The sequence below is a fragment of the Copidosoma floridanum genome, unplaced genomic scaffold, assembly GCF_036245765.1.
Source record: "Copidosoma floridanum isolate Cflo_tuat_1 unplaced genomic scaffold, Cflo_Japanese_pri ptg000030l, whole genome shotgun sequence".
NCBI classification, from domain to species: Eukaryota; Metazoa; Arthropoda; class Insecta; order Hymenoptera; family Encyrtidae; genus Copidosoma; species Copidosoma floridanum.
In genome coordinates this window covers 11,588,970-11,613,557 of record NW_028321907.1, presented here as the reverse complement: position 1 = coordinate 11,613,557, position 24,588 = coordinate 11,588,970, and the positions used below count along the sequence as shown (strand labels likewise).

The 24,588-nt window shown below is 40.4% G+C and overlaps 2 protein-coding genes across 2 annotated transcripts in view; both read left to right on the top strand.

Moving 5' to 3' along the window:
• eIF5B (eukaryotic translation initiation factor 5B) overlaps positions 1–6,082 on the top strand; it is an 87,725-nt gene extending 81,643 nt beyond the window's left edge. The window contains exon 18 of the mRNA XM_089596143.1: positions 4,865–6,082. Coding sequence (XP_089452269.1) covers positions 4,865–4,972 — 108 coding nt within the window. The 3' untranslated portion in view covers positions 4,973–6,082. The remainder of the gene's footprint in view (positions 1–4,864) is intronic.
• A 7,445-nt stretch (positions 6,083–13,527) lies between these two features.
• sty (sprouty signaling antagonist) overlaps positions 13,528–24,588 on the top strand; it is a 36,551-nt gene continuing 25,490 nt past the window's right edge. The window contains 2 exon segments of the mRNA XM_089596465.1: positions 13,528–13,644; positions 17,203–17,533. Coding sequence (XP_089452591.1) covers positions 13,528–13,644; positions 17,203–17,533 — 448 coding nt within the window.

Below are 24,588 nucleotides of genomic sequence, written 5' to 3'. Positions count from 1 at the left end.
TGGCATATTTATAGGCGCGTATACAATGCAAGGGTACAATTCCGCATCGGTTCCCTTTACCATCATACACATATAGATACGTATACACCAAGACTCATGCCCTGAGAAAGGTTTATATTGTATAAGGTTATACAAACGACGGAAGCAGCTATATATATATATAGGAAAGGTACTTTGTTTCCAAAGATCACACGTATATATACAGCAAGCACCTTTGCTCACACATATAGGGCTCGGTTCGCACAAAAAGAGCACGTCACACCCACCCACACACATAAACACGTATCTACACATGAAACACCGCAGGCGCGCGAGTGTCGTACGCCCGGGGCCCGAAGGCCCAACAACAGCAACGGCATATGTATATATATATATAACAAGCGGCAAAGGCCATCATAGAGGCACAGAAGCATCGGCACGAAGAGTCGGTCGCACTCCACTTGCCGGAAGCTCCGAGCGCGTTGTTCCCACGGTTATCCCGTGCTACTGCTGCCTCCGCTCCCTACTGCTTCTCTTTTCCTTCTTCATCGTCGTATACACATATACCCATCGTCCCACCTATACATCCTATCTTCTCTTCTGTCGTCGACGGTTCCTTTTCTTTTGTGCGCACCACATATATATATCACATAACTAGGGTACGTGAAACAATATATATGTGTCTGTCTGTTAACACACACACACGGTCATCAATGCAAGCATACCTACATGTATATATTATGGCTTTCCACGCGCCCGATGCATGTGTGCCCATATGTCCACACGCGCGTGTGCCCTTCCTCCCCCAGCCCCGATCCACATATAATATATACATATACATACATACACGGGCCCACCTCTGTTTTTTCACTTCAGCTGTTGCGTGGATGGTGGATGTATAAATATATACGTGCCGCGTGTGTAATACGGTTCGCGCGCGCGCCAGAAAGACGACGGCTACCATAATACGCTCTGCATTGGCTTCTGCCACGGCTGCCGCGCGTCTGTTCCCATTGTCATGCACGTCTTGCGGGGTGCTCTTTTGTTCGGAAGTCTCGGAGGTACAGGGAAGATACGGGACGGGCGCTCTGTAAATGCGGAATGTCTTTTTTATTATTATTATTTTATTTTTTTGAGGTCCCAATGTATATACATAATTACATAGGTGCGGCGTAACCCTCGGGGGTATATAAATATCTCAAAGATTTTTGCGGCCTCGCGTCGCATATGGTACAGTGGTGTTTGTAATGTGCCCTCATCTACCCTGTCATGACTAAGAAATCGTTTTTTCTTTCTTCCTTTTTTTTTTTTTTTTTTTTTTTTTCATGTTAGTAACTTTGAGGAAAATAATCCCTCTGTTATCTTTCCCCGTCGTGTATGTACATGTACATAAACGCCGATGGCTCATCAGACAAGCACTACTTTTCTTACATTAAACTGTACAGATAATCCACTGATAATATAAGCGCGAACTATACATGGGCATGATATATAAAATATGCACTGAGCTGATCCATACGCGGAAAATTCAAGCATTTAATTTCCATTGGCTGTATAATATATTGTAATATACTGTGAGATGAAATAGCCTCCCTTTTTGATCCGTGAAGGGTTGCACCGACATATAGCTCTCCTTCCTATAATTTCCAATAGGCCAAAGAACCCATGCACGCCAATACACTTTTACACACGGCATTTCCCTCTTATACCCCGACCACCGACGCATATACGATTATTATCACTCGGTCGAGACACGCGCGTAACCGGATTTTCGTCCCGGGCGTTGATGCCTATACGCAATACCTTTGTGAGATTTTTCTTCGCGTCCCTCCTCCCTCGTTCTCACAAGCACATGAACCTACGCGTGTACATCTGCGCGGATGTAAGATTGAAAACCTATATACATAATACAGTATACACGTGAAAAGGCGGAAATGAATGTGAGAGGCAAGGGAAAGAGCCTTCTCTGGGGCATTATCCGAAACGAAAACGCGCAGGTTTACCTGCTTATGCTGAAAGAGAGAGAGTTGCTTTGGCAGCATGAGCAGGTGAAACGAGAACTATAGGCGTAAAATCACGTAGGTGTACGTGTACTCATATATATATATATATATATATATATATATATATATATATATATATATATATATATATTATCTAGGTTGGGCAAGGCGAGCTGTATTTCTGTATACAGGCATAGGATCGGGGAGAAGCGATTTTCACGTAATATGGATATGGAGCGAGTGTGTATACACATGATGTTATGTACTTGCGTCGGGTTCACCGCCATCACTGTGACGTTGCAAGAGAGCTTTCCCTCCGTGTGTCCCTAAGGTGCGCTCATAGGTTTTTCCAGCTTGTGGGAAAAAATCCATATATTTTATACTCTCGTATAGGTATATATATATATATATATATGCACAGATGGACCTGTAAATATATAACCATCAAATGCAGGTGTTTTACTTCCGGCTGAACAACAGGGGATCATCTCCTTGCTTGCGTTGTGTTATCTTTACCGAAAATACCCGTGAGATAATCGGCTTTGCGTGTACACACACACACATATATATATATATATATATATATATATATATATATATATATATATATGAATGTGTATCTATCTACTTATCGCGAATGGATCGAAAAATCACTCGTTGAAAGCTCCTTGGACGTGGAAAAGAGAAAGCAAGGATGATAAATGAAAAACGATAAATAAAACGTACATATAATATACACTTCGATAATCCCGATTGAGCGTAAAAACTGTTTCCTCGCGGGAAAAACGAAGCCTTATACTTTGTATGTATACGTGTAGTCGGGAGGGAGGAAAAGAGTATATACAATATACGTACCGTCTTGTACTCTTGTAAGCGCGATTCGTTTATCCAACGGTAAAATCTGCGCGTCGCGTGAGATCGAGTCGAACGCATCCGGTGGACTTATAAGTACATCCATCAGTTCGTTCGTGCATGAGTGTATATATTATATGCACGTGTATCTATAATAGGTGTGTATGTGCGTACACACGCGTACAATATATAACATACACCTATATGGGTACAGGCGTGAAAAAAAAAATAGGAAAGGGAAGAAGAGCACATGGTGTATTTTACGTGTATACTTGCACACACGCACACACATAGTCGGGCGCTTGAGCACAATCTGTGCCATTGTGCACGGCCGATTTATGAATGGAGCGAGTACAGGGTGCTTCCGTTGGGCTCGTTTGTGATGTGTGTACATATACATATATGTGCGTGAGCCACGAAAACGACGACGCTGATATGTTACGAGAGGGAGGGGAAGCTTGTCTGATCGTCCTTACGTATAAATTTGTTGGATCCGGATTAAGGGAGGCGAGCTTTTTACAAAGATACATTGTCCAAAGTGTAGATTATAGATGCATATGTGGTTCAGCTTGGGTAAAAGAAAACACTGAGTTTTTTTTTTGGGAATTGAAAAAAAAGAAGGAAAAAAAAAAAAAAAAAAAAAATTGTCACATATCGTTGTACCATTGTGTACACTTGTTATTCGTACATTTATGTGTTGCATGCCTGTTCCACATTAAACGACTGTAGGGTGTATACCAGCGCGTGGGCGAACGAGAGCCAATCGATGACGTATATAGAATAAGACTGGCGATATCGTGAGGACGGCAAAAAGCTTTCCCGGCCAATAATTGTAGCCTATAGTGATACACCGCTCCCGAGCAGCCGTCAATTTGTGCGAGTGGGCTGCAATTATTTTTGGAGTGCCATTTATACTCCTTTTTTTCTCCTACACCCCCGCAAATCATACCATTACCCACAAATTAATTGAAATTTCCTAGAGAAAGATAAAGAGAGTGAGCAATTACCAATTATTTAGCTGGAAATTGAATTTTCGTGGCAACGAAATCAATCAAAGTTTAAGGGATATTACAGATATCTCTCTTTTTTTTTTTTTATGTGTGAAGGGCAAACGTTCAACGACCGCATGTATACGCCTATAAACTTGTAGGCGTGTACAACTAATCCGCTTGTCGATGCTCGGATGATCTAAAAATGTTCTCCGTTGGGTGGTTTCACGATTAAATTTTTTCTTTTTCACTCCTTGCACAGCCATATGCAGTACCACATGCACACGTGCACATGCATTACAATGGGCCTTCGTCTCCCGACTAAATCTAATACGGTCCATATAAGACCGCGCGCGCGAGCGCTCCGCCAAGGAATTCGTGAGTGTGGGCCGCACAGGCTGCTCAACTTCCGATACTGCGGGGGTGCTCTGTGTATATGTGTAGCCTTCGGTGGGACGGGCGGGACACGAGGCGCGTGGGCGAAGTTTCGAGGCGCGGTCTCGTGCTATCTGGACGCGCGTGTGTATTATTTTATCGGCCGTGCGTACAGCTTGGGATCGCTTCGGTCGATCAAGGAAATAAAAATGCGAGTTTTCACGAAAACGGTGTTCATTTGCTGAAAGAAAACAAAAATTAAAAGTATTTAATCTCCGTGAAAAAAGGTATTGAAGGAGACTATAGGGTAAATGTTCAACTTACAATTCATTTCTCTATAAGGCTTTTTTTTTTTTACTTTTGGAGGTTCACTGCGCCCTCGGAAGAATAGACTTATTCGCATCTGTGTGCGTCCAATCAGGGCAAGCATATCAATGGTTTAAAAAAAAATGGTTAGACGCACCAGACACCTAAAAATGTAATAATGCCAAAAAAGCATGTCACTAACTATAAATGTTTGTGATGGAATATCAATTATAGTAAAGAATGATAACAATTGATGAAATTAAATACTTGCTGAAAAATTTTATTTACTTTCTTGTATTGTATCATTTTGAAATCCAATAGGAGAAAAAAAAAAAAAGTTGATCCCTTAAATTGTTACAGATAAGTCGAGCGAGCATAGACGCGTGCAAGGAGTACTTCAGAGACGACCTAATCAAGGCGGACTGGCAGCTGATGGTGGAACTCAAAAAGCTCTTCCAAATCCTCTAAGTTCTCCCGTGAGTCAAAATCTTCCTTTTCCGCGCACCGCATCTCATTCTAACGATCCATCACGCATCAACAGCAATCGCAACCACGAGGACAGTAAACCCGTTTTCCTGTGTAATTCGATAATAAATGCATACAATATAATATTGTTTCATGTAACGATAATTCAACGCTTTTCGAACCCTGCCGTACACGCGTATAAGAGTGTGGGTGAAACAAGTTTGAAAATTAATGAAATTTTTGGCAAATCAAACATCGTATGTTTGCATACACCTACTAAAGATCGCTAAACTTGAAGAAAAACGAAATAAGAACCACAGTAAGGTATATTTGTCGGTTATTCTGTTACAATTTTTTTTTTTTTTATATTCCTTTATAATGTTTTAATTCTTATGAATAATGTTAATTTTTAAATCATATATTTTTTATGTGGTAAACGAATCGATTAATCGATATCAGGTCAAACATCAAATTTTATAGCGAGGTTGGATTACGACAAAAAAAATGAATATTTTTATCGTGCAAGGAATCTTTGTGAAAATTGTAAAAATATTGAGACTTACATTGATGAAAAAAAAAAAAAAAAGAAAAGTCTTATTACCATACAAGTCTTTCAAATAAATATAAAGAATACAATTAAAAAAAACCATCAATTATTTATTGTTTACTCGTACCTCTTTGCAAAATTCAATCTTATTCGACCACGATAAGCAATATACTTACTTACCAGTAATCGTTAACTCACGTTTTATGTCCACCTTTTATAAAAACCAGATAAAATATTCATACGTCGATTTTTATTGAAAAACTTTCCTTTTGTTTTGCTGGATAACTTTCAAAATTTAAAACCAGTTACACATTGTGATGAATCAGCTTCGAAATTTTGTATGGTCATCAATTTATCTCGCCTAATATTAAAGTGCTATCGGCTACGCAACAAAACTAGTAAAAGATACAAGATAGCTAATAACAAACGCAATGTCGACTATAGGCCTTGTGATTTTAAGTGTTGAAATAAAAAAAATAATAAAGACACGCAGACGAAAGAGCGACAAAAAAGGCATTGATGTCCCAGAAGGCGAGTTTTTTTTCGTACAAAAAAAAAAAAGAAAAAAAAAAGAAAAAAAAAAAAAAACGAAATGCAGGCGTTTGATACACATGTATAGATTTACAAAAAAAATAAGCTCGCTCGAATTTTAAAACTTCGTCCTTAATGCTTGTGGCTCCGAGAGTGGCGTTGAGCAAGTTATGTATTCAGTATATTATTTAAGAAAATTATAAAATCGTACAGGACTGATAAGGACTTTACAACATGATCAGCAGATCATCGGCTTGGATAAGTGTGCGTGGATATAAATAACAATATAATGATAATACGAGCGCGTTCAACGTACTAACGCGCGTTTCTTTATTTTTTTTTTTTTATTTATTTTTTTTTTTTTTTTGCCAAGTATACCTCGAAACACGTTTTGGACATTACTTTTTACGTATGTGGCTTAATAGTTTTTCAAAACTATTAATAAATATATTGTTTATTGATAAAAAAAAAAAAAAAAAAATTGTAGTACCTCGATTTTATTATCTCCTTGTAGTTTTTCAGGCATAAATGCTTCACTTGTGTACCATCCAACATGCTACCAAACGTCTAAAGTGTCTATGTTTGGAGTCAACCGAATTTTGGACAAATAATCAAGTGTGATAAAATCTATGAAAATTTTATAGAAGAAAATAATTTTTTTTTTAATTTTACCAACTTTGAGACTACAGTTTTTGTTAATTTCATTCAAAGGGGCTTTATATATCCCTATAATTACATTTTTAAATTATGAGTTGTGTAAAAAAAAAATAGTCTTCGCCACACAAGCGTCATCCAACCGGGACTACCCTACGGTCCCTAGGGCCTTGCTTTGCAGGTCCCTCGAGTCGTAACATAGCCCCGCCGACGATGGCGCTTCTGTGACGAAAACTATTACTTCTCATCTCAAGCCTTTATTGCAGAAGTATAATTTTACACCCATGTCGGATCCAACGTAACGTTGAGAATACTTTTAGGATTGTCTCGGATAGACAGGTTGACTGACAAGTCGAGTAGAAATTGAATGATAACTCCAAAACTCCAACATCCAAGAGAAGTCTCTACATGGGGTACAGGTACTTACAATCAGTACACAATGTGCTTGAAAACTACAGTAAAACTTTTGTCCCTCACTTTTGCTTATCAACTACTTAATTATTCGTAGGAAAACGTACATCGTAATTGTTTCATCTGCACCACCAACCGCAGCATGTAATCGACCACACAAGTCACCTATAGCCTTCCCTCCCCCGAAACATTGTTTTTCCGAATAAAAGCGCCAAGATAAAGCTCCGTAAGTACAATAATATAATAACAATTATTATACATCCACAAGCGAGCGATCTCTAACGTCTGCGTGTGGGCGCGCCAATCTCGCTCGAGCGGAAACAGGAAGCGTTGTTTTTTGTTTTTTTTTCCTTTCTAATCATTGCCGCGCTCGGCGACCAACTCGGGTTACCCTTATCTCGCGTCCCTCGTTTTAATACCGACTAACGCCGACTGTATCAATCCAGCGGAAGAGAGGCGGCTCGTGTGCGCGAGATCGGAGCAAAAGTGAGGCTTTCGCTTTCAAAGCGATGCTCCACCGCTGCTGTGGATATTGCACACACACACTACGTATATTCACGTGCACCGATAAAGCGAAAAATCCTAGATACGCCGAGAGTATTTGATAATTGTGAATGCTTATTGCACTTTTTGTCGTCACGTAATCGGTGTGGCGGCTTCAATAACCCTCGTAGGTCAAAATATTCAGATATCTCGCTTCCGGTGTCGGACGTGCACCATACACACGCACACACACGAGAGTATGGTATAACGAATCGCGCCAGTGGTGTCTCTCTCCATGCGTTTTCTGAGAACGAGAACAGAGAGAATCGCGCGGCGGAAAAATAAAGAAGAGCCAGACGTGGGTGGCGGCCGGGCTGGTAATTCCAATGAACGTGCAGAATTAATACCCGGCCGAGTTAATTAATCCGTGCAATTGGCTGGAGGAGCCGTTTACACATACTGTATTAGTTACACACACGGTGTCACTGTCGCGTTACTTACATACCGATTTACCATCATACTTATAAATATGACGTGTACGGCGTTAACAATCAAGAGAAATAATCATTGCCGGAGTACAATGTAATAGTCCACGAGATTAACCGTAGGGGGGAAAAAGAAGTGTCAAACCCCGAAAACGATGAGATTGATAAAGGAGTTGAATATATGATGGCCGTGGGGGTACGTGCTTTTTTCGCGAATAATCATTAGATGCGTTGCTCGGTACGTGTGGCGTCATTGCACGTGGATTTCTCCGACTGCGTTTGATGGGGATTCATACGTAGGTATACATATAACTAAAAGACTCTTTGTCGGCGCTCAATTACTTTAAAGATACGTGTACTTAATACTATTTTTCAAATGTACAGTCGCGACTCTTCAAATAAAACATTGCGATGCAATTTTACAAGTAGTCGAAAGTTGTAAGTACCATATGATAAAAAAGTGATTAAGCTTCAGTGATAAAAATACCCAATGGCAAAAGAATGGGCATTTTATCGTCCAAATTTCCTACGCGTGATTTATCCAGTATATTGCCCGTATTTGAAACTCTCTTATGAAAATGTATGAATTTTGCGCGTAAGTATACGAAGCGTGGGCAGGCACGCCAATCCCGTGGCCCAGATTGAAAAGCTTTAATTTCGCCTTCACCACTGCACGCTATGGCTAAACGGCATACACCTACACTTTGATAGGCATTCTCGTACATAGGAACGGAGATAACATTTAGGCCAACGGGAAATGCGTTCGTCGTAGTGATGTATGTATAATATGATGTAGAAATGGTTGGCTGCAAAAGATTCGCCCGCACCGTATGCTGATATAATATATATATATATATATATATATATATATATATATATATATATATATATATAATATATTTATAAAAGCTCTCTAGCTTCGCTGTACATCAGACACGCCGGGGAAGCGTTTCCGTCTCGTATATACGTGCACAAGCGTGAGCGTATAATATGTGCAGTGTATAACGTATATGTATGTAAGTAAGTAGGTACAGCGCGGCCGGATATCCTTTCGGCTCGCGATTATATGGCTCTCGTTGTCGACGAGGTCCCGTTTCTCTCTCTCTCTCTCTCTTTCCTTCTTTTTGCATCGCAGAGCTGCGCTGCTGCTGGCTACGAGTGCATGACTTTTACGAATCTGATATAGACTTGAAAGTTCGTCCGAATATTCGACAATGTTGCTTCAATCATCATACAATATATACAAGGGTATGCACATACCTATACTTCTTTTGATGGAAGTAGGCAGCTTTTGTGCGGCTGAAAAAAGTTACGATTGTCTTGCCTCGATACCTACATTTTTTTTCTTCTTTTAATCGACGAATCGTATGAATAGTTACACGTATCCTGTTGCGACACTCTTCCTCTTTTGTTGGTATCAATTTTATCATCTCCGTCAAAGTTATCTTCGATGAAAACACACGCGGCGTTTCACGATAAAGATAATACGCTTTTTTTTTTATCAGCCGAAAAGAATTTCATTCAATATCGGGTGATTGCACATTTACAATCTTCATTACCGATTTAATGAACTTGGGGTATTGTGAGTTATTATGTGTGATTTTTTTTTTTTTTCAATTATTTTCGTTGCAAGTAAAATTGAATGAGATGATACATACTTTGATGGACAAAAGTAATTGCAAAGTATTTCTTAAAAAATGCTTTTAATTGACGAATAATCCGTTAAAATACACGCTCAAGTAAAAGTACAAATAGAAAAATCTGTGGCGCAAAATAAAAGTAATACATATACGGCTGAGACGTGGGTAATTCCATAAAAAAAAAGTTTCACACTGCGAATGTCGATACGTATCCTTCGTTTTCGTGTTCGTATAGCTATAGTAAATACACAAACGTGTGAAAAGGACAAAAATATTGGGAAGATGTACATGTATCATCAAAGGTATACTTGTACTGTTGTTCGGGTGCTCGTAAATCATTGCTCGGTCGCTAAATATCCGTTCGCAAGTTAAATAAACAAAGCGTATACGGAATTTCATTCATATCTCCTTATCGAATGACATCTCTCGCGTAACAGTAATCGTAATAATATGTTTTTTCCTGTCGAAGATACACACGTACGTGTACGCGCGCGTAAACACTTATCCATGCGTGTGATGCGAGGTACACACGTGAATGTAAAATTATGAATAAATCAGTGTTGGCTGCAGATAGGAGACAAAACGGTATACTCACAATTTTTTAATTCATAGTGCATTTTTTTTTTTTTTTTTTGTTTCGCGAGAAAAGACGGTAATTATTTTTTCGACCCCATCACGCATGCAATCGCATGATTTTAGCGCAGAATCAGCATACAACGTGGTCCCACCCAACGTCTGCACCCACGTCCAACAAACTTATATATGGCCCTGCGCATCATCCCATGTCCACCCACCAAAGCCAATAACTTGTTGACACTTTTCCACCTCAACATATTCCTAAATAAGCGCGCGAGCGCACACACTGCAAGTAAATTCAAAGAGCATAAGCAAAAGAGAGAGGAGGGAGGAGGTTGTTGGTTGTATCGGACTCGCGCCTCGCTCACAACTCAACCTTGAGCCTCTTCCCACATCACGTGCCAACTATACTTATGGGCCGTATACGCCTCGACAATGTATGGTTGCTCCCATGCCCGCGGTTGACTTATTAATTCAAGCGAGATAAGTACATGCACGTACTGTAATCCATGTATATACCAGTCCAGTAAATATAATATATGTACTTAAGACATTTATACACATACTTACTATTTTTGCTGGTAAGGTGTATACGTATACGTGGAGGAGAGTTGGATCGGTGTGTATATCTTTTTATGTATTCACTTGGACCCTGCGTATATTATACGTGATCTGTCCATTTGGTTTGTCGTTCAACATTGTCGACGTCACGTTACTCGTGGATTATTATTACGGTGTCTTTATTTGACTAACCGAACGGATAAACCGGGGTTTAATACTTTTCTACCAAGTACTTGCGCTCGGGGCTTATATATCTCGGACCTCTTGGTTGTACAGGGAATTTGAGAATGAGCGTGAATTTGACGAGGAAAACGTGACAGTTGCGCGTTCGAGTGATTATTTCATAGTTATCTGTCATAATAAAAATAGTGATTACCCTATTTTTTCTAAAAAAAATTTGTAAAACTACAGTTAATAAAATTGATTCATTCATCTCCAATGCAATAAGCATTAGATCTGCGTATCTTTGTGAAAAAAAATCATGTAATGATTTTGCCTTGAAATAACAATAATAATAAAATTTTAAAAAATATATCAGTAATGCCTTAGATTAAAATGAGAAGTCGTTGGATTATTTGCAAAGCATGCAACAGATTTTTTTTTTTCTAAATCCTGTATAAAATAATTATCTAACGTTGCAAGGTCAGTTATCAAAGAGTTCCTCCAAGTAAAGGGGAACCCAAAAAGTACAGCATCAGAACAGCCAATATTCGATAAGCCTCGGGGACAAATGATTCCACGTTCCAGCACTGAGCGGCGTATGGAGAGGAGCCCAACACTGCACCAGAGCTGCATGAATGGAATCTGAATTTTTCTATACAGCTATCTTGAATTTTTAAATGATAAGAAACGCTGGTAATCTTTTTTTCTTTTAGTAACAACCCTTTCTAAAAAATTAACTACCCGGTTCTAGAGTAACGAAATAGGAAGCTACAGCACGCACCAAAATTTACGTTCAATTACAGAAGCTATCGTTAAAATTTAAAGACATTTACGCACAGGGGTTGGTTTTTATACATGCCTATGAATGCTTGTCTTTTCTTTCCGTATCCGTATTTTCCGCTAACACTAAAAAAATCCCATGCCGTTGTTATCAAGGTGGTAACGTTGTAAAGTGTAAAGTTGCAAGTTATACCATAGACATGTGTACGCCAGATCCCCCACCCCCTCTCACTTTTTTCTAACGAATGAAGAGCCTTTTTTATCCTCGATAAAATATTTTTTTTCCATCTCCCTTCCCTCCCTCATATCACCGTATGGATACGTCGTGTCACGCGAGATGGACACCGTCAAGGTACAACAATATAATGGACGCTGCTATCTATGCGAATATCCTAGGCACACTTATAACTAACTGTGTGGGTGTAAACACTATAAACCGAAGTTCTCAGGATGTCGGAAAACCACCAGCCTACACGCGCAAGTACCCATATATATACAATGAACCTGCGCTACCGTGTTACTCGTTTTGTAACCGATTTCCGAGATTGCAAGTTTAATCCACGTGAACAGTATTGTATACAAATAAAAAGTAACTTTTGTTGCGTACAAGTATTTAATAAACGATTCGGTATGAAGATTCAGCATGTTTTTTTTTTTTTTTTCTTCTCTAAATCAATCATTTTCCGTAGCAATGATATCTAGAATCCAGTTTCATTTCACTTATGACTGCCACCGAGATGCCATCACGCAATCTTGCACACGAACAAGCAGAATTGAAGTGTAACTTCACAAGTTTACTGTGTACACAATGTATCGATACGTACAGATACAGTATGCTGATAAAAAGGGAGCGTTAGAGCCCGAGACGCATGAAAGGAGCCGATCTCTCATTCTGTGCCTCCATATAAACATATACACACTCATACTGTCGCCCGTTCGGCATATTATATGTGTATATATATATGTAGACACGAGGAGAGCAGCGTGGCCGTAGTAAGAATCGTAGTAAAATGCCAAGCCGCCTGCTCTCTCTCTCTTTTGGCCTTCTCTGCATTTTCTTTGCTCTTCTCTGCTCTTCTTTTTCGTAGCTCTTGCTTTTTTTGCCAATAAAATACATATACATACAGCGTACAGTAGATTTACATGCATGGGGAGGAAGCCTGTGGATACGTATCATCATAATATAAACGTACGAATGGACGAGAAAGAGAAGTAGTGAAAAAAAAAAAAAAAATGAAAAATGGCACACAGACCTTTTGAACCTTCTATATGATACTCGGATACATATACCTACATCTTTCTGGCTCGTAAATTGTAGGGATAAATTACTTATATACCAACGCTCGCTGATGATAGGGCTACTCCTATGTTTGTTTGTTTTTCGAGACGTTACAGCGAAAGAGGAAGTTCGGAGCAAGAGTCACTATCAACGACAATAGAGTACGACATAAATATTTCAAGTTTAGGTATATTCGTACGTATACAGGTATCAGGATAAAGTCGTGGGTCGAAAAGGTTTCACGTCCATTCGAAGGATACTTTGAAACTTTGGTGTTTTTTTTTATTTCCAACCATTACTAGTAAAAAGTAATTCCAAGCCGCAATTTCAGATCTTACTTATTTGCAGCGCGAGTGAATTCCCATAGGAAGCGTTTTCACCTCGGTTTTCACCCCATAAAAGGTTTTCACCTACGCTTAAAGTGTTGACAGTAGAAAATATATCCCATAATGATGTTAACGCAGCAGGAACGAGCATTTCGTTGCAACAACGGTCGTCGTTACAATCGTCGCAACAACTCGAGCAAAAAGATCGAGGGCAGCGGAAGAAGAAGAAAAAGCACGACAGCGAGTGGTTCAAGATACTACAGCTACAAAAGAAGAAGAAAAAAAAGTGGTCAAGAAAAGTAAATAAAACGTGACAGTCGCTACGACCACAGCGAATAATAATAATAATAATAATAATAATAATAATAATAGTAATAAAAACAATCATGCTTTTATAGGTTGTATAGTACAATTAACAAACGGGAGGTATCTGATATTGTTTATCATTTGTACAATTTTTACAAAGGAAGGGAGAGAGAAAGAGAGATGTGGATTCGCGTATATTTGTTGCACACATGTTGCGCATCTATTTTATTCTTCAACCTGTATCAAAAAATAATAACAATGATAAATGAAACGAGAAGGTTGATGAAAAGACAAAAGAAAAAAAGGCCCGCTTTTAAGTATTACGTATACTCGTACGTACGAGAATGAGGGAGTAAAAAATTCGTTTCTCGACTCCGCAGATGTTCATATAATATTATATAGAAGCGAGGCGATCGAGATGGCCGTATCTATGTATGTGTAAGTGCGCGCGCGCGCGCGCGTGTGTGTGTGCTATATATATAATACACGAGCAAGCCAGCCACAGCTATTTCTGCAGTGAATGAAGCCCGTTTACTGCCGGTCAACATCAGAGACGGCTGCTGCAGCAGCGCGGCCGTCCACCTTCTCTCGCGCTCGCCTACCTACAATATACTTGATGTGTACATGTATATACGTACATTAAAAAACTCTACACCTATCTTTTGCTGTAAACCAAATATATATAGGGTCAAGCATATAAATATTACCAAAAGTTTCAGCTAAGTACTATGTATGAGTACTTAGCTGAAACTTTTGGTAATATTTATATGCTTGATGAAACGATTTTATACATAACATACTTGGTGGGTGTATTTTATTAAGTACATAATATTACACGTATACCATATACTTACCACCAGCAGTGCCAGACATATCAGACTCAATGTGCGAAGCTGCAAGGCAGCCGTGAGCAGAGAGAGGGAGAGAGAGAGAGATAGTACGGGGGGGCTGGCAAAGGGAGGGAGGGGGGAGTGGAGGCGAGAATGGCGGTGTGTGTTGCGCTCCGAGTCCATGCTGAACAGCGAGAGTAGCTCTTTGAGAGAGAGAGAGGGAGGGAGGGGTGGGTACAGGCGACGGCGGCTGGCGGCGGCAGTGATGGCAGCAACTACGGCGGAGAGGCCGAAAGAGAAGGCGCGAGGCGCGAGAGAGGAAGGAGAGGCAGTAGCGGAGCAGCCAGCGTAGGGCTCGGCTCAGCTGTGTTACTTCTTTTATCATCTACAATATTTGCCCGTTGAAGTTTTACCCTCGCTCTCATTTACTTGTTATTATTTTTGTTTTCTTAAACTTACACAATACGTTTGCTGCTCACATGTAATACATGTTTTGTACAATTTGTTGATATTTAAAGTCCGTTGTCGCTCTGTGTCTCGTCCTGCTGTGTACCTATCATACTGTATCAGCTTATTCGGCATATATATACGTGTATAGTACTAAATATATACATCAACAACACAGTGTGTGTATGTGTGTGAGTGCGCGTGTGTGCCAGCAGCTATACAGTAACGCAACCATCAATTAATTGATAAATCAGCACTTAAAAAGGCCGGCGCGTGCAGTTGGGCCCTTCTCTTCGTTATTTATTTATTTATTTATTTTATTTCTTTATCAATCGACTGTAGTGCTTACGCAGGAGTGTAGCAGTAGCAACAGCCGTGAGCCGTGAGCGCAGATTTATACACCTACTTTTACGAGTACGTGACCCAAGAGATATCGGCGTTAAGAAATCACGCTTCCTCGGCCGCGAGAGAGGAAAGAAAAGAAAAAAAAAAAAAAAAGAGAGCAATCTCTCACCATCGTACTGTTGTCGACGTGTTGTGTGCGCGTATTATTACATGTGTTCATGCGTGTATGCAATATATTGTGAAAAAAAAAAAAAAAAAATCTATGCGTGTATTCGTGCTCAGTCTGATTATTCTGCAATGCTACAGTGATGAGGATGATGATTATGAAGATGCTGCGTCTTTTACTTTCAGCGTGTAGAATGTAGTAGGTGTGAAACCCGCGCGCGTGTCTGTGTGTATTTCGCTCGCAACTCGCGCTGCTCGCCGCGTACTGTAGTAACACACACATGTGTGTATGTGTTTACGTGCAAGCCGCGAGTTCTTTAACTCTTTCTTTTTCTCTCTCTCTTACGTATGCCTACACACACACACACACACGGCATCCAGCAGCAGCCAGAACGGAAAAGAGAGCCACAGCCAAAGAGAGTATAAGTATACGATAGAGGTGCTCCATACAGCCTCCCTCTTGCTCGACTCGCGCTGTGCACTTTGGTGTGCTGGCTGCATCTCTCGTTCGCTGGTTTCTCCCGCGAGCGAGCATCAGCTCCGATCTTCTCTCTTGGCCGGAGCAAGTATATACACATACACAAGAAGGGCCAGAAGAGAGAAACCGAAGAAGGAGCGAGATGGAGATAGCGAGGCTATAAGCGGCCGATTATATTCCACGGGAGAGAAGAAAGCCAGATAATAAACAAGCGGCAGCAACTTCACCGTCTGATATACATTATATATTTTTGTTCTTTCCACGAACCAAGAGTCGAGCGAATACGACGACGACGACAACCGACAACGAGAGGAGCAGAAAGTTACAGAGACTACTTATATATACATATATTTGTGTTACATATCCGTGCTCCGTTCGCCGAACGATCTCGGAAGAAGACGCCGCTGTTAATACTTACTATCTTGTAATATACGCTCATCCTCGCGTACTGCGGGGAAGACTACAATAGAGCCACAGTTGGTTGGTGTGTTGTTTGTGTACATGTTTGTGCGCGGGTGCGGGTGTTTGTGAGCTCGAGGTAGAGAACGAGAGATTAAAGACGGAGCCGCGGCCGTACACGTCCGGTATCCATACATACACGTAATTGTGTACACGTGAGTCCGCGGTGCCGCTGTTACATACCTCCTCATCCTCTTGCTCCGAATGTCGTCGAGTTGTTCAGCCGTTTTCTTTTTTTTTTGCAATTCCGTTGTATTTAACCAGCTGGTTGGCTCGGCGGGTGCCGTGCGAGCCGGCTCCTCGAGCAAGACAACAGTGACGGGGAAGACGTTGCTGTTGCTCGCGTTGTAATTGACGCGGAATATGTGCGGTGCTGATAAAAACAACAGCAGCTGGCTCGGAGCCTGCAGTGCACAGCGGCCGATCATACACCTACATGTCTCATGACAGCGTCAGCAGTTGTTGTGCGGGCAAAATAAGCAGCGGCGTAACAGCAGTGACTGTTACTTCAACTGCAGTGGTGCGCGATCGTACCGGAAGCGATAATTGTGTTAATAACAATAGTTGTAGGGGGACCACGAGAGCAAAAAGGAAAGAAAGAGAAAAAAATAGAAAGTTTTTTTGCGGGATAGATAGATAGATCGGTAGATCGATCGGATCAGAGTAAAAAATACATATATATATATATATAATCGCACGTGGGAAGCATACTTCATTAAAAAAAGAAGAAAAGAAAAAATATTTGTTGGTGCAAGGTGTTGAATTAAGTGTGGAAGTGTGGATACCTTGGACTGCACCCCGGCGCCGGCGCTGCCACCGCGGCGTCCACCCTGGCCTGCGAGCAGCAGCATCAGTAGCCAAATAAACAGCAGCAGCGGCGGCAGCAGTAGTCCGGCATCCTCGACCTCGTCCCTAGAGCTTGGAGGCAGTCGTGTGGTGGTGGTACCTGCCGCCGCGAGGCAACGAGTCGCCGTCGCCGCTGCTGCTGCCGCTGCCGCTGTCAACGCGACCAAGACAACATCGTCGACGTTGCAGCAGCCGCCGGTCCTCCTGCCGCCCAGCTACCCTGCGCCACCGCGGCCGCCCAGTCGAAATAACGGTGAGTTGCGTTTTTCAAATACCTGTGATTTTTTCTTTTTTCCCCTCGTTTATAATTACGTTGTTTCATCCATTTGGTTTGTTGGGAAAGAGAGGTACACGTAGTCCCCCCCTTTTACGACTTTATTTATGTATAATTACTATTGTGACTTTTTTTTTCAACGTGAAACAAGAGAATCGTGGGTCTTATCAAAGAAAAACCGATTTTCAAACTATCTTGTAAGTATAATTGAAGAAAACCAGTAAGAATTCGGATGTTTAACGCTTCGATCTCGATTTTTCATTAATCTCATGACGACGATTTGAATTTAACCATCACGTACTCGCGTAAATAACTGCGCTACAAGAAGGAAATTTCACGGCGCGCACGTGTGCGATTCGTGACGCGAGTAAATATATATATGTACAAATACACATTTCAGGTTATGTCGATAAATCGTACAAGCGTCAATGAGAGGCCAAAGAGAGCTCACGTATATTGGGTAAAAAACGATTTTTAAATAGATAAGAATGAGAAAAAAGACGGATCATTCATGTTTCAAATGTCATTTCAAGTGTAATTTCATTCTGCCATGTACGTGTATACGTATATAGGTGTGCGCTTGAGTGGTTGCGCTAATGAATGACTAGTTGGAAACCATATACTGAATGAAACGGATCACGTGATCGTTCATTCTTTTTTCTAGAAGGTGCCGAGCTGATTACTTACTTGGTTGACGTTTCGTTTAAATTTATTATTGTACACACATGATATTCTAGCGAGCTGCTGGTGTGATAAATTTTAAAACCAGTCATTGTTTGCGTGTTTTTCTCTCTCTTTCCCTCGCTTTTATTTTCTTCGTATTTCTTCTTTTCCCCCGAGTGTATATATCGTAATTCAACTGTACAAACATTTTGATTAGCCACTGTTTGCACTATTTACAATCGGGTAAAGTCTTCTTTCGCTCCTCGATACTTGAGTTTATGATTTTCATTGAAGCAACTCGTTACTCGTTGGAGGTTTCTACTATTGGATACCAATTTATTTTATTCAACGCTGCAGGTCGTGGCACGGAATACCAAAACCAGACTGAAACGAAAAACAAAAGTTTCCACCGCAAATGAGTTTGTCCCTTCTATAGCTGTTTTTTTTTTTTTTTTTTTTTTTTTTTTTTCCTCAATCAACCTAGTTAACCTCTGTCATACTTTTTTAAAGCACGTATATCCTGGCAAAGACAAAAATAGTCAATTGTCAATGATTAACAAAGAGCAACAGAAGGGGGGGGGGGGGTCCCGTCATCAGATACCAAGTACCACTGTAGCTGGCATAATCATCACTAAAATTAAAATAGAAAAAAAAAAGGAGAGCCTCCTCTCTCTGACTCTCGACGACGACGAAGACCCAAACACGCGAAGCCAAATTCCTCTCTTACAATTTTTTTCTTTTCTCTTTCCTTCTCCATAAATCTCTCAAGTCCATTGACCTTGACGGACCATAAAACAAAAATTCAATCAATTCGACGATTTCCCATGTAGGCAATAACTGGAAGAAAAAAGCCATTCTATCTTGCGACTGTTGCTGCATTCTGGAGTGCGTGTATCTACAATGAAAATATATCAAAGAAAACACAAAACTGTGCGTGTATAGGTACGTGAAAAGAGGAAAAACTGATATCCAAATAAGGATTAATGAATACAGATTTTTGATATTACATACCAGTAGAGTTTGCAGTTTAGAGAAGTCAAGAAAAAAATATGTCCTTTTTGTTTCTTTTTATTCACTTGAAATAATTATATTTATCCATAAAGTGTTTGTAAAACTATAACTACAACAACACATGACAACAAAATAATTGAAACGCAATGAAGGTAGGGAAAAAATTAACACATATATTTTTACGAAAATTGACAAAAAAACTCAGAAAATTACTTCTGGTTGCACGTGGTGGTATCTGGTGAAAGACAGATCGTGTTTCGCACAAAACTACTTTCATTAGAGTGACAAAATTTAGACTTATACTATCACCATCGATCAAAGTAAGGTTACTAAGATAAACTCCAATCGATTATAAGCATCGAAACATTTATATCTCATGAAAGACGCAGAAGGATAAAAAAGAGATATAAGTTTCACCCAATTTTAACACAATTGGATCTATCGTAAAGGCATTATATTGAGCTAGCAAAATTACTCATTCTCTTGAAAATATAGCCAAATTACACGTTGAGACGATGTGTAGGTATAAGTCGGGTTGTCGTTGACTGTACACACAGTGTTCAGGTATATATATCCATATAGGAGGTGGCAGTTAACGAAAGGGGAGTTCGCGGTGAATGAAAGCTGCACGTCGGGGAGGGAGGGAGTGAAGCCCACACTCGGTAGAAAGTTAGCGAGAAAGTCGCCCGTATTATGTGCATGCACAAGTGGCTTGCATATGGTATATATACCTCCGGTCTGTCTGCATGAAATGTATGTATATACGTACATATATATACCTGTGCAAGAGACGTTTTCATTGGTGGTGTAAGTATATACAGGTATAAGTGGTTGGAGGTGGAAAGAAAAATGGCTCGTAACTTGCAAGTGAAATCTGTCAGTAGAGTTCGATGAATGAAAGCGGGTCCTAGTTACTATACAGTTGTAGTAGGTAGTGCGTGGGTCTGTCCTTCTTCTTTTACAATACGCGAACGCCTACCTCATCCATAGGTGTGTCCCGAGTAAAGCTTATCAGCGACTCTTGACGTGCGATTTTCTTATGCATCTATGTGATGCGCATTGAGAGATATTTGTATGACGATTTTACTTATACCTTCCAACTCTTTTTAAAGAATTTCAATTTTTTTTTTTTTTTTTTTACTTTACCCTCCACTTGAAGCTTTAGTTTGTTCTTCTCTTCTGTTGGTAGACAACGCATTTTTCATGTTTGTTGGTTTCTACTGTGAATGTAACTCTCGTTGATTAACTGTCGTTTCGTTGCTTCTTCATTCATTTTGACGTATAGTTACGACTGATTGAATAAAAAATTATTTCGTGACCGTTGGTTATCTTTTACCTTTATTTTGTTGTAAAAAATATGAAACCTTTTTTACGTTAAAACGTTACTTATTCTCCGGTGTCACAAACTCTGTGCAGCTTGGCTAGGCTTGCAGCGGATTAAGAATCGGTGAACGAGGCCGGCTAGCGCACACACACACACACACACACACACACACACCAATGCACATGAGCCGGCGGATTGTGCAAGCGGAAAAACTCGCGACTCCCGAGAGAGAAGAGGAGAAGAGGTGCTTTGCTACGCTATACGTGTAGGCATCACCAGGGAGTAGGGAGTCGGTCGAGCAGAGGCAGAGGGAGGCGAGAGAGACGCTAGTGGTGGGCGGAAGCAGGCTATTTGCATTTTTCATTCATTAACGAGTTGCGGTACGGTGTGTGCTCTCTCGACTCTCTCGTGCACGTGTATGTGTATATATAATATAACGTTTGTACCTAGTTATACAAGTATAATGCTTGGTATAATGTACATAGGTGCATGTATACGTATACGAGGGCGAGTAACGCCTCTTCGCGCCAAGCTATTCAGGAGGTTGCTGCCTGGCTTTTAACTATATTTTTTTATTACCTATATTCTACACCGTATGGACAAATTTTTACCAATAACCAAAAAAAGGTAACAGCATATGCAAAGTCCAATTAGTAATACCTACCAATGGCATCTTGTTACGTATAGAGTAAGCTAAAGCAAATAGAGAGCTATTTAAATCTGACGAGCAAAATTTCTCTCTCTTTTTGTTTGCCAAAGTGCATGATTTCTTATGAATTTTGCATTTTTTATGCCCATCATTATTGACCCATTTGTGACGGATTTTTTTGGGTAATTGGTTACAATTTATTTCGGGGGTAAAAGAAAAGTAGTTTTTGGACAAAGAGATCAAGGTCTCCGCATCCGGACTACTTTTGTTTTTATGTTCAATTCAATTGCATTTGCTTTTACTTTTTCTTATTCGTCCTGCAACCACGAAGATTGCATGAAGTGTACATCATGTACTGCCCATTATCATTTTTTTTTTTTTTTTTTTTTTTCCCAGGTCAGAATCACCTGTGAGCATACGATACAAGTCCAAAAATACGAGTACTTTCGCGCCAATTAAATAGCACGACTATTTTATTTGGGCGAGAAACCTCCGCAGCAGCTCCCCATATACAGCAAGCGCGAAGAGATGGCTCAAATTTATACGTATATAATATTTTTTATTATATCCCCGTTAAATTTCTCGGAAGTCCTTTCTGTATCTTTTATATATTTTTTTTCTCCCTATCTCGCTCTCGACCAATAATAGTGATGGTGATAATACGATGACGACGATGATCGGCTTGCACCGGCTATCACGCGAAACCAAATTGTACACACATATGTATACGCGCTCCATACGGAGAGAGGAAACGACGACGCCGACGAGAGGGAGCGATATGTTATAAAAAGACGAGAGAAGCACACCCGGCGACGTATGGCTTCTCGGAGAGCAAAAGAAAATAGTTACAACACACGTACGCGTACAACATATATATTCGAATGCCATGTATATACACATGCACAAAAGCCGGGTGGTATAAAGTTGGACGGGCTCGTGTGTGTACGGGTTAACTCGTCTCCTTATCTCTGTTTACCCACCCTGTTATCGCTGCGTGCCTACACTTCTCTCTCTCTCTCTCGCGCTCCTTCTCCCCTTTTTCGCGTTTTCCATCTATATATATACACACATGCGTATATACATAAAATATATAGGTACCGCCTACACCGAAGCCTTACAATATATATAATCTTTGCGTTCGGAGGTTGTGCCAGGGCGTGCAGGGTGCCGATAGGTTACTTATGTATACATTTACCTACAACTCGGACACATCGGTCTTCTCGATGTATATTAATATTAAAGTCTGTGCGTGCTTGTACGTATCATATCATATACACCTATACCTACTGCTCGACTCTGAACGTATACCGAATAGCAACATCCGATATGTGTGAACGCGATTTTACTCACGTGATGATTATATTTTTTTCATCGTTCATTATTTCAGTTGCCAGGTTATTTTATTTAAAGTCTACCCCTTTTGAAGCCGAAATAATGGTTTTGCGGGTGGTATCATGGGATGTTCATCTAGAGCATTTATGACAACATTATCAGAGAGGACGCTGTTGTCCATTCGGTTGTCCATCACCCTGTGTGTTATTTATTTATGAAACTTATTGTTAAATCGAAAGTGGCAGAAACAGAAGAATAAGGAGTATGCTCGTCACACGACAGTGTACACACGTGTGTTTACGCTCGTAAATCTCTCGTCGTTGCCGATTAAAAGTGCCCCGAGCAACATTATCTAAAAATTGTGGCAGCACAGAAAAACCATATACACTTTATACATGCCCGATGTGGGTTTATCTGTTTATCAATCCATTGGTATAGCTTGCCTCGGTTTCGACGATATTGGCCCTTGAAAAGCTCACATTTATTGTCATTCAACATTCGCCTGTAAAAAATGAAAATCAGCTCGAAGGTTTTTCAATGTCCCCTGCAATGGATAAACATCACACCTGAGTTGTTGCCGGTGACGAAACGTAAGGAGCAGCCAGAAGGAGAGAGGGAAGGAAAAAAAAGAGATAAATGAAAGAAAAAAGTGTGAGCCTCAACAGTGACATGGAATTCAATCCACGGACTCAAACGCGTACGGCCACTGCACATACAATATGTATTACGTACACACACACACCCACACACAAACGCACGCGGGGAAACTTGCAAATCGAGAATCTCTCGTTACGTCTCTCACTCCCTCAGAGATGTATATAAATTGCTTATATACATATGTACATGTATATCCCCGAGAGAATTATCTTCCTTCTTTTGCCGAGCTTGCGCGCATTCTACCACACACACACAGGCACATACGCGCGTGATATCTTGCTCGTTGCGTGTATATAAGGTCTGTGCACGAGGAAAGAGAACGAGAGTACGTGTAATACTCTCTGCTCGAAACACAGATATCGCCGCCGGTTTCTCAATCAAGCGCCGCTCGCTCGCGCGTGTCCCTCCATCTCGTTCTAGCTCATTTGCTCTCTCTTTCTCGTTCCACCCCCCCCCTCGCGGTCATCGACGGGTTTGTATTAAAACTCGCCTTTTTTGGTAGTGTGCACGCCTAAGGAAATCAAAGATTCGATTGTATAATTCTCCCCCCTTCCCCTTTCTGCTGCTTTATACACGCACATTATACAGTCAGTCAAAGGTACCGTAAAGGTATGGTGTGGCGTTAACGTGCCAATTTTTTTATACTATTGGCAATACTTACGTAGCATTATGAAGAAAACAAAGGCTTTGCAGGCCAATTTGTCTCCCTGTCTTATTTCCATGTCTGTGGATTCCAAATCTCTGACGGTTAACACTTGTACATAGGTATACAAGTATGTAGGTACAGTGTACTCGCGAATATGGGACAGAGTATATATAAATACTTATTGTGTGTCCCATGGCTCGGGAGCACATGGACGCGCTTTGAGTGACGATTATATTATATTTTTAGCCAAGAGGAAAAAGAAGCGGCTAACAGAAAGAGAGATAAAGGAGAAAAGAGCGTGTCGATCGTTGTGAGATGTTTTTTTTTTTTTTTTTTTTTTTTTTTTTTTCTTTCGGACTCGAATTCCAGCATTGGCGCTTATCACCTTGGAATGTATTTTTTACGGCTAGTATATGTATGGCCCGAGGGAAGGAGAGACCACCACCGAATCGGATGTATACGTAGGTCTCTTGGAGTATATAATAGCAGAAACAAAAAGCTAAAAATTGCCCTCTCGGATTACTTTAGACTGGCAAGTTTTTTTTTTTTTTTTTCTCATTTCGCCATAATCTCTCTGTAGGACTATGCATGAAAGTAAGAAGACCCCTGATTTTTTGACGATATACCGAGTGTCCCTGGATTCTTTTGCTTGACGTGTACAGAAAGAAGCTGTCGCCAGCTTTCTGGAAATCAAAAACGATTGTTTTGTACTTTGTTGTGCATTGTCAAGTATAAGCATACATATGCATCAA